Genomic DNA, 15,758 nt, shown 5'->3' with positions numbered 1-15,758 from the left:
TAGAACTCCTGCATGCAATTCTACATAGATCAGTGTCAATTTTCCCTAGTCAAATCATGCAAAACTGTTGAATCACTTCATCTACAAGTTTAAACTATATGAGAGGGAAAAATTCTTCAACATGTGCCAGCCGGATTCATTTTGCCATCAAAGGCCTAATGTGTGGACAATTTTCATAAGAGTGATTTTGAAACTTTATCTACTTTTATAAGAAGTTGAAAGTCCATCCAAAAACTTAAGCTATTAAATAGTTATTTAGCCCCCGTTTGTTTCTCATTTTTGGAAGAATGAGAATGAAAAATATAACCGTTATAGGCCCCACAAGAGATAAAAATTCAAATTTGGTGGCATCGATGGATAACAGTCATATTTCTTCTAATCATGATATTAAGAATTTCAAACACTGGCTCAGGATTTCCTTTGCATGCCCACAGATCAGATTATTTAAAGCAACGGGATCTTGAACGCCCATTTTCATCAACTGTCGTAGAAGGATTTCTGCTTTTGCTGTCTGGCCATTGTTGCAAAGATATTCAATAGTCGGGTTATATGCACTAGGCTCCATATGCAAAGTACTCTGAGGCCTCAAAATGACCTCTTTCTCAATGAGCTTATCCAACAACTTAACAGCATGATCATATTGACCAGCCTTGCAGAAATTCTCAATTAGAATACCATAATGCCCCACTTCTGTCGGAACACTCAACCTAATCATAGCCTTTAGAACATCCATGGCAGCATCCAAATCACCAGCCTTACACTGGCTAGATATTAGCCTAGTAAAGATTGCATTATCCTTAGGTTCAGTGTACTTCTCCACCATCTCCTTCAAAATACCCTGAGCCTCAAACATCCTCCCTGCATCACACAGTCCCGATAATAAAGTTGAGTATGTAACGGCATTGGGTTTAATCCCAAAACTCTTCATTTCCTTCAACAATTTCAATGCATCATCGACCCACTCAACTGACATGTACCCTTTAATCAATGTTGTATAAGTAATTACTGTAGGCTCGATGTTCCTCCCCTTCATCTCCACAAGGAACTTCTCCGCCTCGTCCATTTTTTTAACCCGATGGTACCCATTAATCAATGTATTATATGTGACCACGTCCGGCGAAATGTCCTTACTCTTCATATCCTCGAAATACCTATCCGCAGTCTCGACCTTCCCTAAGAGAAAGAATCCCTAGATCATGATATTAAAAGTGTGTGTGGTTGGCTCAATCCCCTCACCCAACATCTTATTAAAATACCTATTGGCCATCATATACCGACCTCTATGCATAATCACCTTAAATAAAGTATCATATGATTTTATCGTCTTTTCGACCCCTAATTCATCCATTTTTTGAAACAAGTTCACACTCTCCTGAACTATGCCCCCCTTTCCATATCCTTCAATCAACAAAACCCACAAATCTTCATCCCATTCCACACCCTTTTTTGGCATATCCAATAAAATGCACCTAGCGTGGTTGAGCTTCGAAGCTCACCCCAAAATCTCGATGATTTTTAAATGGGTTTCTTTGGTGTGTTGAAAAAGTCTAGATCTTTCAACCCAGCGAAAGAACTGGAGAGCGTGCTCTGAGCTCTTAGAACCGTGCAACACATTATAAACAAGTTCCTGATCGAAACTCAGGACCAAGTTCCGAATCGAGTTCTGCAAATGAGTCATCCAGGCTCGATTGGCCATCATTCTATTAATTGCAGATGCTATTGGTTCTTGTTGCAATTTCATTATGTCAGATGATATTGGAACTACACTCTGATTCCTCGTTTTTGTGTTACTAACTCAACCAAAACATCAAATGCCCATGATCCAATACCTAGCCAATTTAAAACAAATTAAATTCAGAAATTGTTTTAACTAAATCAAGTTACATACTGCATTATAGTTACATAACAAATTCTAGTTACAAATCAAGTTACATAATTTAAATTAAAATAAATTCTACCATCAATTCAACTATTCAAGGTACAAATCAAGTTACATAATGCAAATTCTACAATCAATTCAATTATTCAAGTTACACAAACCAGGGGCGAATCCAAAAATTTAGAGCACATGGGCTGAAATTTAAGAAGTTCAATATACTAAATTAATATCTAATACTAAAAGTCAAATTCATCTATTTTGAAATTATTTTCAACGAGGATTTTAAAAACTGAATTTGAAATTATTTTAAACATAAAATTCATCTATAATAAAATCCACATATATCTTCTCAACAAATTCTCGTTCGACAAGACAATAACAATTCATTATTTTGGCCGATAAGACAACAAATAGTGAGATGTGCATATTGATTTATTGAGCGAAGCAAATTGCAGATTTTTAGGCCGCAAATTTTTCGACTTAGAAGCTTTTTCCAATGAAGAAAAATGAAACCATCTTCAATTGTGAAACCCAAGTTCAAGTCTACTAAATGAGAAATACCAAAACGCACAAGAATCAATCAATATTAAGTAAAAAAAGGAATAAAGATTAAATGAATCAACAATGTGCATATTATCCTATAAAGCATGATAATTTGATCCTAAGAAAATTATCAACAAGTTCAATTAACAAACATCACAGTTAAAAATCCTAAAAAGTTTGCTTCATTGTCTATTATAAGCAGCAATTATCCCTCATCAAAGTGAAACTCTCACCCCTCATGTCCAAAAAGTAATGACTCCACATCTCGAATACGTCCTTAGTGTTACGACCCAAAAGTAGTGAAGCCACAAAGATGACCTTATCTCGTCTAAAATACATCCCCTAAACTCATATTCATATTTTTCCATATCATCCACATTAAGCAATCATTCGTAGCCAAAAATTTTCCATTCACCAGCTGGAAAATACTAACTTGACAATAATCAAGGTTAGGTAGCAATGCTAATTTAATTAAACTCCAGTGGCCACTAAGCTTAGAAATTGATTTAGAAAATTATCCGTATGCTACTTTCAGAATCTACGTAAAGAGAATACTAAGCAATCTTAAAATAACAAAATTGGGGAACTAATTAAACAAGGAGTCAAAAGCATTATATATATATATATATATATCCCTGTAATTTTGTTCAAAAGAAATAGCCTTCAATGTTGAAATAGCCTTGATATTTTTCCAAACCTTTGCCTAATGAATGAATTTGTGAAAGATTTTCTCTCTCTCTTTCCAATTTTCCCTTGATTTTCCACTGTTGGCTATTTTTCATTGATTTTTCTCCAATATCGACTAGTTCTTTCTTGTTACCCGTGATGTTAGGTTTGAACGTATTTTGTACGTTCAAATATATCTAATTACCATTTAATCCTACTTTATCATATTTTTTCTTAACTGTCCCAAAATATAGGGTATTTGTGTAAGTACCCCAATCATTTTTGGTCTAACTAGAAGTTCACCAATTAACTCTAATTCCCATTTAGATTAATGCTTGCTTCCAAGTCCTCAATTTTTTCATGTAATGCATGTTAGTCCTTTTCTTCATTATCTCCTTGATTTTGATCCTCCACTTTTATTCAAGTGATATTTAATTCACAAATTTCTATTCAATAGCCAATTGATCATTTTTATTTTCCAATTGTTTCGAAGAGGATCCAACACAAGAAAAAAAGAAAAAAAACAAAATCAAGTTAAGTAAAATTTAACACTTTGACGACATAAAAATTGAGTAATGTGATTCGAATAAGTGCATAAATTGTACTTGTCGAACACCCCTAAACTAAAACATTTGTTCGTTCTCGAACAAAACAAAACATAGACGTGACATATTACTACCTAAACAAATCACAATCAACTGACTCAACGTTGAACTTTTTACCATATGCCTCAAGTTCAAATTTAAATAACACTTTAGAAATATCCAAACAACATCAAAAATAAATCTTTACTTATCCGATGCTCGACTTAGAGTGTCTCTGTGTGTGTGCGTGTGCACGCGATTAGCCAATAATTGAAATTATACCTATATTAGAACACAACCAACAAGTATTATTGACTTAATAATAATCTCATTCTCTAGTGGTCAGTTTTTTCTCATACTTCTTATGCAATATCACTCCTTACACTTCTTTCCAATCCCGAGGTATTTCTAGTATATATAGGTACCTAATAATCACTATAATGCATTTTCAACGTATACTAGGTACTATTTTTTTTAAAAACTTCAAATTTTTACTTTGTTTTCACTTTTTTATACAATTATGCAAGCCCAATTAGCAGTTGAAAAATAAATATATAGTTTTAATATCATATATACTACTTACCCATCCCCAAACAAAAATTACTAAACTCTTGTAACGCACGTTACGACGTCTAGTTCATATTAGTAAGTGATTGGCCTGTAAAAGAAAGTACTAGAATGTAAAGTCCTTGTTTGAGGGTCAATATTAGGAAAAAAAGTTGTTTTGAATTGTGATTTTTTTTTTTTTTAGAATGTTTGATTAAAAAATAGAAATTTTTTTGAATTTACTTATAAGATACTTTATTATGTGAATTTGTGGTTAAAAATGAGCATGAACATTAAAAAAAATTGTTTTAAAGAGAGAAAAATATGAACATAAATAAGTAATTTGTTTATTTAGCCCTTGTTTAAGCCCCATTTCAGGAGAAATAATGAATTTTTGAATAGTGTATTGATTAGAAATGTGTAGTTAAAAAATAAGGAAAAATTTTGAATTTACGTATAATATTATTTTATTAAAGATGTGTGGTTGAAATGATGTTAAAATATTATTGCAAAATGCAATTTTTTTCAAAAGAATGGGGCTCAAACAAGGGCTTAGTCTGTAATGGGCTTTAAGAAAAATATATTTTGAAATAGTTGTTTTTTTTTTTTTTTAAAGAAAGTGTGAATAAAAAAAGAAAGTTTTAATTTTATGCTTAATATTATTTTATTAAAAAAAATGTGTGTGAGAAAAAATATGAACCCTAGATCTGCACTCTCTCTTTCTATAAATAGAATGCTACATGTACAAACTTTTTTTACACAATCTTTTACTCACTACTCACAATAGGGGTGGGGACTACAAACCGCCATTTTTTAAATACATGTGGGGTCCACACAATATGTGAGAGAGAGTGAAAGATTTTGTCAACCATAGTTTATACATATATATTTATTCTTCTAAAAATACCAATGAAACCCAACATTACTTTCAGAGTAGCAACTGTTCAGTTTCCACCGGTAGAGGATTCCACCAGAAAACAGTGGAAAAATTCTCAAAAAATATTAAAAAGCTAAAAGAAGAGAGAAACAAAATCCAGTTTCTCTCTTGTTCCCGCAACTTTCGGTGGCAGCTCAGCAGCTTCTCCGACAATGTCTAGTCTGTGAATTCAAACCTGTGACTAGTGAACCTTGACCTTAACTCAATCACAAATCAAAAAATTTATGGATCACAGATTATGTATCGGTCATGAATCAAAATTTTTATAGATCATGGACTATACATCGCTCAAAAAATCAAAACTTTTGTTGATCACAACTCATTTATTCATTGCAAATTATCAAATTAATTAGCCAGAATTATTCATTGCAACTCATTTTTAAAAGTTTATAACCCATTAATATGTTGACTATGACCTTTTGTGACCAAGTGTGTCAATTGTGATCTATTGTGACCAGTAATGTATTGGATGTGACCTGTTGTCTAACTATAATATGTTATCACAAATTATATCTGACAAAAAATTAAGTGCATGTTTGATATTGATTTTTCTCCCCAAAAAATCAAAATTTTGACCGTTATTTCATTATTTCAACTGTCATTTTTTATTTTTCTCTCACCGATAGGACTTAACTTTCTCTCTAAAGGTTAAAAAATCAATTCTCAAAAAATATAACAAGATGTTAGGGACATAATTGTTATAATGACATAATTGTTATAATGAGCAAAGATTAAAAACCTTAAAAATGCAATTAAGCCCTTCAACAATGATTTGACACTATTTCATTTACACATTTTTCAATAAAATAATATTACACGCAAATTCAAAACTTCTACTTATTTTTAACCACACATTCTCCATCATAACATTATTTCAAAATGCATTTTTTGAGAAAAATAGGGCTCAAACAACCCCTAAAATGTGGCACAAAAAATAAAAATTGTGGTGTAAATATAATTACCCTTTAAAGTTTCTTTTCTTTGTATTTTCATTCATTAAATTTATAAGATAAACCCTAGCCTCCTTTTGTTTTCCTATCTATATTTTTTCGTATTAATAATGTAACAAGTACAAGCTCTCTAGCATTATAGATATCCTAAACTGAAAATAGAGAACATCAAAGTTTCTATTTGTTGAAGAAACTCTTAAATCACCGTGAGCCTGGTTCATCAAGTTTGACTTAATTCAATTCATTAACATGCATACCACCAAGTTTAATCTCATATAAAAGTTAAAGATCGAATAGTTTAACTCGCAAAAGTTCTACTTAAGAAGGTGAACAATTTATTAAGAATTGAATAAATGTGTTCAAAACAATTTCGGCTCTTCTAATTTTCACAATTTATAAAACAATGAAGATGTATATATATAGCTCCCGTTTGATTCTCATTCTTTGTCCATAAAAATGAAAAATATGACCGTTATCCATCACATCAAACCACTATATTTGACTTTATATCTCTTATGTGGTCTTGTGGCGACTATATTTTTCATTCTAATTCTTAGAAAAATGGGAATCAAACGGGCTTATGGTTCATTTGCACCCATGTAAATCCAATATAATTCACTTAACTTATTATTATAAAAAAATAAATCAAATTAATTTGATTGCTTACTTCAAGCAAATTATGACTCTTTATAAGCAGGGCCGATCCTGTAATTGTCAAGGCCAAAGGCAAAGTCCAAAAATCAGACCCCAAAAATCAACATAAATACAAAATTCAACTGCGTATTATGTTATCTATTGCTAACTTAAAACTTAATATTAAAACAAGAAACAAATATCTCAATCATCTCACAATTAATGCAATTTCATTTCGTTTCCCTTTTCTCTTTTGAGCACCAGACTTATATTTAGAAGGCATGATATATGAGTCTATATCTAATAACCAATGATTAATGTAAAAGACAATTACAAAATATCTCAATCATCACAATTAGAATTTTCAATATAGGTACTGCGTGCGCCTGTGCAATTGATCTTACAATAACAAATTACATGAGCCGACCAAGCCGCAATTATATAAGTCAAAAAGGCTTCAAACATTTCCAAATATTCAATAACAAGTTAGGACAAGTCATTGCTTACCTGAGAAGTAGAATTTCGACCAAATTATGGAATCACACATTTGAGAATTCCATCGTCCCAACTCACAAGCCTGAAATAAAAATTTAACATCAAACACCACCACAAATATACAATTCTATTGCATTAATTTATTCATCAAAAATTTAGAATCCTAATGCAAATTGCAATTTAATCAGAAATCCCACGAAATCAGAAATAAAAAATCTTGAGCTTTTCAAACTTAAAAGAAAAAAATTGTATCAATTGCTTTTCAAACTTCAATGATAACTTCCTGAGCTTACACAGTTTTTATGCTCAACATAAAAAGTAGACAACTCCGGTGACAATGAATTCGAGTAAAAATAGACTTGACCAATTGATTTAAATCTTAAAACATCAAATTCTACAATTCTAAACAAAAAATTCCAACATATAGGGTTGTGATCACAAAATTCCTTAATAGCTCGACCATAAAATTCATCATGAACACATAGATTAAAACAATTTTAAAACTTAACTTTGAAAATAGTCAAGCTTACCTGACTGAGATAGAAAATCAAGGGCTGTAATTGTCCATAAAAATATAATGGATGCGACCACAAATTTAATCTCAAGTTCTCTAACATTGTAGGAAAATTTTGTAATGGATGAGCTGAAAGTCTCAACAAAAACTCATAAATTTCAACAACACAAATAGATTCCAATGGAAATTCTCCACACCCAATTTTTCAATTAGAATTTCAGAATGCAATTACAGAGAAGAAACAATTAAACAGAAAAGGAGGAGAGAGGGAATTCAGAGATGAAATTTCCGAAAATTGGTTCTGCCTTCTCCAATTCAACTGATTTCCCCCCTCCTTTCTTCCATCGTAACAAAATTCAACTCAACTAGGGTTCTAATTTCTAATTACAAAATTCTTATATATGCCATACTCCAAAATGAATAAAATACATATATTGAAACATCTAATTTAACTTAATTTAAATAAAAAGGTCAAACTTACAGCAAAGAGCTTCACAGATTCAATTGAATCAATTCAATGCACAACACAGGGCATATATTTCTTTTTATAAATATTTCAGAACAAGTAAACAATCTGCTACCGGTTGAAATTTGAAAAAGGGTCGAAGAAGAGAAGAAGCTGCCTGCCTGCCTGCCGTGAAAGAGAAAAGGGAACGCCGGAACAGAAGAAGAAGAAGAAGAGAAAAAGCTGCTTGCCGTCACCTGGTCGCTGCCTGGCTGGTAGCGTCTTGGAGGCGGAGGCAGTCGAGGAACTCGCAGGAGCCAACAGGGTTACTTCTTTTAAGATTTAAAATAAATAAATAAATAATATTGGGCCAAAATAGGCCCGCCTACTGTTTTTGGGCCTGAGGCTGGTTCATTTGGAACTCTTTATCAGCAATTCCTTTTCCTTCTTTCAGAAAAATATTCTCATCCATCAAACAATGCACATCGCGACAAGACAACATGCGAATTGAAAAAGAAGAATTATAAACCCACAAAATTTCCATCAAATTCAAGCTACAAAGCAGCATTAATTCATTGTAAGAAACATTCTTTAGGCATTTATTGTTGCTCTGTGTGTGTGTATAGATATAAATAATGTATGATAGAGATGGTTACCTTGAGAAAGAGGCGGAAGGAGCCGACAAATGAGGAAGCAAGAGAGCACCTTAACCTTTCTCGCCTAAATAGGTTTAGCCAAGTACGAAATCTACGCTAGTTCCTTTAATGGGACACGGAACCTATGGGGCTAATTTTTGGAAATGGGCTTTTAGTTTTGAATAGCTTACATAAATACCCTCTGAGTCAGAGTAGAGATCTATTGAAAAATTATATGAAACATATTTTGAAAGTAAAAAAGTGCTGTGTAAAGTTAAGTGAAAATTTTCAATTAAAAAGTGATATACAATTTCACTTTTTTATTAGAAAGTGACTTTTTTTAATTAAAAATGATGTACATCGCTTTTTATTTAAAAAGTAACGTACAATGTCACTTTCTCTATTGTGAAAAATTTTAATTTGCATTTAACACAATTCAAAATAAATTAACATCTAAAAAAATTGTTATAAGCAAATTGATAGTTTAGCCAAAGATGTATTGTTATATTAGAAAATGATTGTATATGACATTTTAATTAAAAGGTGGCGCAACTTGCTCTGTCATTTTTTAACGAAAACGTCATGAATGCAAATGTCAAAAAAATTATGTTAACACCATCACTGTTGATCGGAGCTTATTAGTCAAATACAAATCATCTATCATCGAATATTTTCATTGTCATTTTTTAAGTTATCCTTGTCTCATCGAATTTATTTTCATCTCTACTTCATCAGCATATCACATATGCCTGTCATTTGATAGCGAATAATTGTATGTATTGTGAACTCATCATCTCTATCTCATATCTTTTTCAATGATATTAAATGTTGAATTAATTTAATAAAGTGATAGAAATTCTTTTAAAAAACGGCACAAATTCAAAAAAGTTAGACACTCCAAAAGTGACAAATAATATTTAACAGCAATTAAAACATTAGATATTTTACACGATAATTGCTTCTTCTTTTTTTTTTTTTTACATATTATTTTTTTTTTGTGATTATATTTCACTTTTATTAACTAACATATTAACTTAGATTCATAAGCTATTCAATAAAGTGACAAAAATTCAAAAAAATGATAAATATTCAAAAAAGTAACAACTTCTCAAAAAGTTATTCGAGATAATCACGAATAATATTTAATACTAACTATTTTGTCCAAAGTCTTAAGAGTGTATTCAGGAGAATTTTCCTAAGTTTAAAAGCACCCTTTTGAAAGTCAATCTTTTATTTTTGTGACAAATAAAAATTAATGTTTGAAAGGGTCAATTAAAGAAATAAATATTCTGAAAGAAATAAATTCAATTAAAGAAATAAATATATTTATCCAATCTTAACTTAATTAATTTCACCGGTTACCTAATAAATCTTTGCACGCTTCTTATTATTGATGTATATTTATTTGCATGTTAGATGTATGATAAAATAAATGGAATAATTATAATAAAATCTTTGCATGATAAACCCTTCGTAAAAGTATAAGTCAGGTTTACAATTCGCTTTCCATCCTTAGAGTAGAAAACGAGAGTCCCTCATTGATGTCAGTTTGTTAAGTACATTTAAGGCTGGTACATTAGGAATATGCTTGATATTATCAAATATTATAAATTTTTGAATGATAGATTCGACTTAACTAAAAATTTATTTTTTTGTTGAATACACCTAAAGAGATAAATTTTAGAAGCTTAATAAAGCTTACGAATAAAATGTGTGAAAACAAAGAGTTGTTTTAGCAGTCCACAAAATGAACTAGCCGAAGAGTCCCAAATCATTATAATAAAATCTTTGCATGATAAACCTTTCGTAAAAGTATAAGTCAGGTTTACAATTCGCCTTACATCCTTATAGTAGAAAATGAGAGTCCCTCATTGATGTCAGTTTGTTAAGTACACTTAAAGTTGGTACATTAGGAATATGTTTGATATTATCAAATATTATATATTTTTTAATGATAGATTCGACTTAACTAAAAACTTATTTTTTGTTGAATACACCCAAGGAGATAAAATTTTAGAAGCTTAATAAAGCTTACAAATAAAATGTGTGAAAACAAAGAGTTGTTTTAGCAATCCACAAAATGAACTAGCCGAAGAGTCCTAAATCATTACCATTTAATAAGAAATTTGACGTACTTAATTTTTATAATTATATAGACATATCCTTGAATATCAATACCCTTTTATTTTTCTATGTTTTTCCACTTTTTTAACATATTTATTTATAACTCTTAGATATACAATTACATATTTAACAATATATTACATAGACACACAATAAATTAACATTGTGGTATGAAAGTGTGAAAATAAAATTATATGCTAAGGTTCGTTTACTTCATCATTTCACACTAACCATATAATAAATATCAACAAATTATGAATATACACTATTAATTAATCTAGAAGATTATATAAGCACATATAAACTAGAATGTCTCCATGTTCTAACCATTATCAATAGATAATTTGTATAAGTCTCAACTTATAAAATCATACAATTGAATCTCGACAAAACGTGTACATAGTCACGTGGATTCATTTTATATTTCTTTTTCTTTATATGTTATATATAGACATTGGACGTCAAGTTATAAAGATAAGTATTCCATGTCAAGAATGATAAAGAACGCCTCTTTGAACCCAATAGATCTCCAAAAAGTCCAATATGTATTATATTTTACAGGCAATAAATTATAAAAGCATTTATATTTATCATTAAGGAAATCATAAATTAGAATAAAACAAATACGGAATGCTAACCTCAAAATTAATGAAAATCATGAAGAATTTTGTAGTTTCAAGCATCAATAACTCTCATCTGTCTTATTTTGGTGTGGTGTAGGATTGAAGTTTAGGAAAAATAATTTAGCTATGGAAAGGTTAAAAACAAAAAAATAGTGATTGGGAGGGAATGAATTGGACGATTTCGATTCTAGGATGCCAATTTGTAATTCATTATGCAGTGTGGAGTCTAAATTAGTAAAAATTTAACTTCCATTCTTAGATAAATAATATATGGTAAATTTGCAAATAAGAACTCCTTCAAATTAGCTCCACTGCCGAGAAAATGCCCTGTATATTGACTTTCTATTAATTAAATTAAATAATATTAAATTTACTTATTAGAAAAAGTCATGAATGTTTCCATTCATATGTAGATTAATTTTCGTAATAATAGTAAACTATAAAATCATAGACATCTATTAAATTCCATGTTTTACTCTTAGTTTCATTTAAATTAATCCCAATAACAATAATATTATTAAGTACACACTAAATAAACATTAAGAAAGCACAAACATCAATTACATAAACCATATGTGGCATTACAAATACATAGTCTATTCAGACATAGTAATTACGAGAATGAAGCACGTGGTGTTACACAGTTCATCGACAATACACCAATCAAAATATCAAGCATCTTTAAGTAAATTCACCGCCATTGTCATCTACCAACTCAACCAACCCATTAATCATATAAAAAAATTTGGAAGCAAAAAAATACTGTGTAAAGCAGCATCCTTGGTGATACTAGAGATTACTTGTCATTCCCTACCATTGTTAGATTGCAAGTTTGCTCACATATATGTTAATATAATATAAGATTAAAATTTATGATGATATAGGGCAAAGAAAAAGGCCGACTAACATAATCAGAAGTGTCATTCTTCATCCAAGTCGAGTTCACCAATCGTTGTCTCCTCTCGCCAAAAACAACTTTGAAAGACTTGTTCTCACCACCACATTGCTACCATCTTAGGAATTGGCACCAATGCTAAATCTGGTTTCTTTTCAAGCTATCAAAAGTACCACAGTGGACTGCGATAACTTGGATTCCTTCCGCCAACATCAGAGGCTCAAACAGTTGAATAAATGAAATACAAACGGATCATTGAGCTGATCTTGCCTCAAATGAAATTCAAAATAAAGAAGCACAACACATAAAATTGATACAAGTACATCAAGAAATAGTTTAATTGAACTAACAAGCATATACATCCTATGTGATCCTCAATATTTTAGTGGTTGCTATTTACTTTGCTTAACACTGACAAGATTCATACAAGCAAAAGTAGGTAAAAATTTGGTTACCTAATAAGTTCTTTCTAGAGTACATCACCTTGTTCGGTCCTCCTATATGAAGTGGCACCAAAACCAGTTGTGACACAACAACTATCAGTCCTTTTATTCACACTCTCCATAACTCAATCACTGCTAGCTTTAACGTCGGCCCGAGCAGCCTTAGCCAGCTCCACCTTGATGACATTATCTCGAGAGGCAATCTTTGCCACTTGAGAAATGGTTAGGGTTTCTCCTCCGAGCTTCACCAATGGCTTCCTGAATTCTTCCACCACATGCTTCACCTCATCGAGGTGGCTATCTGTCAATGATGACTCAACAACTGCTCCCTAGTTAAACAAATCTTTAATACAAAAATTCAAAAGTTCACTGTTCGAGTGACCATTTTTTATCTCAGTATTATTTTTTTTATAATAAATTTTTTGAGAAGTGATTTTTTTTTTAATAGTAAGTGGTTAAAGAGTAAGAAAATTTTAATGAATTCATGTGCAATTTATTTAATTAGGAGAATGTGTAACTAAAGATGTGTTTGGAGGAAAACAAATTTTTAGAAATGGGAGACATGAAAATATTGCATGTTTTGGAAGTGGTTAAATTAGTGCACGCTTAGGTTGTACAATACTTGATAGTTTGGTAGAGTTTACAAAATATTATTAAAGAAAAAAGATAAAGTCCTTGTTTGGTAGAAATAAAGATTCACATTTTAATATAAGTCAAAATTAAAAATTAATTTTAACTATATATTTCATAAGACTCATAATTTTTGAACCGTTGGGAGTGATTTTTCAACCCAAAAAATTGATTTTTTTTTATCATTATTTCACTATTTCAACCTTAATTTTTGACTTCTCTCACATGTAGCCTCCCCTTTTCTCCTAACAGTCAAAAAATGAATTCTCAAAATCTCTTCCAAACAGGCCCTCAATCAACTTTTATTAAAATTTACTAAAAATCTTATTATAATCCCCTCTAAACATGGACAAAATCTATTTCTTTATAGTTTATGCCGTTTAGTCCTACTCACCCAATAACGTATTAATGTGTACCAAACATGTCATACAAGATTTCATTCAAGGCCAGTTAAGGGAAGACAATGGGAAATAGTTCATGTCATGGTTAAAAAGATGAAATATCCACTTCGCACGGTCCAATAATAATAATAATAATAATAATAATAATAATAATAATAATAATAATAATAATAATAATAATAATAATAATAATAATAAATGAAGTAACGTTTTATCTTCTGATTTGTCGGCAAGATTACTTTGAACTTCAAAGCTAAAATCGCAATGCATAATGAAAGCTGCAAGTTTATTTTTATTTTTATTTTTTTCTCACAACATGTTAAAACAGAGATCCTGATGGCACACAAGTTTTAATGCATGTGTTACTGTAGAAAACCTTGTTTCACAAAAATATAGTGGCATCAAACAGGGGCTACATATTACAGCATGTAAACCGAGAAACCAATGTTCAAAACTATCACATGCTCGACTTGTATAAAGAAGTATGGTAGTCTCCTACCCTATGACATTACAACCAAGTTCACTTAAAAAATATGAGTTACAAGCCAGGAAATGGGAATCGAGTAGTAAAAGCCTCTACTCTTCTTTGCAGATCCAACACACGGTCAATCAATGGGAAGTCCAAAGATGTCACAAATTTCATATAATCTTGGAGCTTAGAGCCGGAGACACACTTTTTAGCTTCTAGAGTAATTTGCACACCCTCGTGAATAAAGTCTGCAACGGACACAAACTCATCTTCATCGAAACCTCTGGTAGTCATAGCAGGTGATCCTATGCGTATTCCACCAGGTACTAGTGCACTTTTATCACCTTTAAGTTCAACATGACACTTGTGCATCACAATTAATTCAAAGTTTAAGCATATACGAGTCTATGACATCAAAGCTGCAGAGAACTCACCAGGTACTGAATTTTTGTTGAGGGTGATGGATGCCATATCAAGAATTTTCTCCACTCTAGCACCATCAATTCCCTATGCAAACAGGCAAGGGTTGATTGATATAAAAAACTATGACACATTTTACGAGTTTTTAAGTGTACAACTATAAAATAGAATTAGATACCAGAAACTCACCAAGGGCCCGAGATCCACAAGAACTAAATGGTTATCAATGCCTCCCGAGACCAGGGTGTATCCCAACTCCATCAAGCGGCTTGCAAGAGCTCTATAATTAGAGACTACTTGAGAGATGAAATAATGGTCACATATGGAGTTATATAGGGTTATGAATTAGCCAAAATAAGTCAACATTTACTTGATTTTGATAAGCCTCGAACTCCCGTGATTTTGCATTTTTCAAACAAATGGCAAGTCCAACAATTGTGTGGTTATGTGGACCTCCCTGCTCGAGGTAATAAATTTCTTGATTAGCTAAAAAAAATTTACATTCAGTATATTAATTAAAAGCCCAATTTTCAACACTTTTTTTGTATTAGGTATTCAGTATACCAAATCTACTAGAAATACTAATTAGAAAGGGATCACGATGAAACTCTCAATGTTGTTAAATATTTTTAAACTTACTAGAACCAGTACTATAACAGAAAGGGAATCTCATCATACTTTGATCAAGCAAAAACCCCATAAAAATAATCTCTGAAGTCTTGAAAATTCATCGTGTGATTGAAAAAGAGAGCCATTTTAATCTTGTTCATATTTTCAATCTCCTTCATTAATACATTGTGATTAGGATGCCGCTGCTGGGGATTTTTCTCCAATTTACATGACAATTTAAAATGCAATAAGGGGACGAACTAGAAAACACAAGAATTGAAGCAGTCGGGCCTATCTAGTTTTCAAAACCTTGAATG

At 31.1% G+C, this 15,758-nt stretch overlaps 2 protein-coding genes across 2 annotated transcripts; both read right to left on the bottom strand.

Annotated features, from left to right (window-relative positions):
- Positions 1-319: 319 nt before the first annotated feature.
- On the bottom strand, positions 320-8,528 carry LOC111398684 (pentatricopeptide repeat-containing protein At2g37230-like). The gene is made up of 3 exons (XM_023025717.1): positions 8,229-8,528; positions 7,246-7,315; positions 320-1,829 (listed from the first exon to the last, which is right to left on the bottom strand). Exon 3 carries the CDS (start codon positions 1,136-1,138, stop codon positions 380-382), a length of 759 nt encoding a protein of 252 aa, XP_022881485.1. The 5' UTR covers positions 1,139-1,829; positions 7,246-7,315; positions 8,229-8,528; the 3' UTR covers positions 320-379.
- A 5,752-nt stretch (positions 8,529-14,280) lies between these two features.
- Positions 14,281-14,913, bottom strand: LOC111399224 (serine hydroxymethyltransferase 3, chloroplastic-like). Its single transcript, XM_023026490.1, has 2 exons — positions 14,847-14,913; positions 14,281-14,756 (listed from the first exon to the last, which is right to left on the bottom strand). Exons 1-2 carry the CDS (start codon positions 14,881-14,883, stop codon positions 14,482-14,484), a joined length of 312 nt encoding a protein of 103 aa, XP_022882258.1. The 5' UTR covers positions 14,884-14,913; the 3' UTR covers positions 14,281-14,481.
- Positions 14,914-15,758: the final 845 nt, after the last annotated feature.

Source organism: Olea europaea, chromosome 8 (assembly GCF_002742605.1).
Source record: "Olea europaea var. sylvestris chromosome 8, O_europaea_v1, whole genome shotgun sequence".
Lineage (NCBI taxonomy): Eukaryota > Viridiplantae > Streptophyta > Magnoliopsida > Lamiales > Oleaceae > Olea > Olea europaea.
This window is presented reverse-complemented; position numbering and strand designations above follow the sequence as displayed.

Bases quoted from the DNA above. Each gene is read 5' to 3' on its own strand.
- LOC111398684 (XM_023025717.1), bottom strand. From the start codon at position 1,138: ATGAAGAGTAAGGACATTTCGCCGGACGTGGTCACATATAATACATTG.
- LOC111399224 (XM_023026490.1), bottom strand. From the start codon at position 14,883: ATGGCATCCATCACCCTCAACAAAAATTCAGTACCTG. The intron at 14,757-14,846 runs GTGAGTTCTCTG...TTGAACTTAAAG, and splicing joins CAACAAAAATTCAGTACCTG to GTGATAAAAGTGCACTAGTA.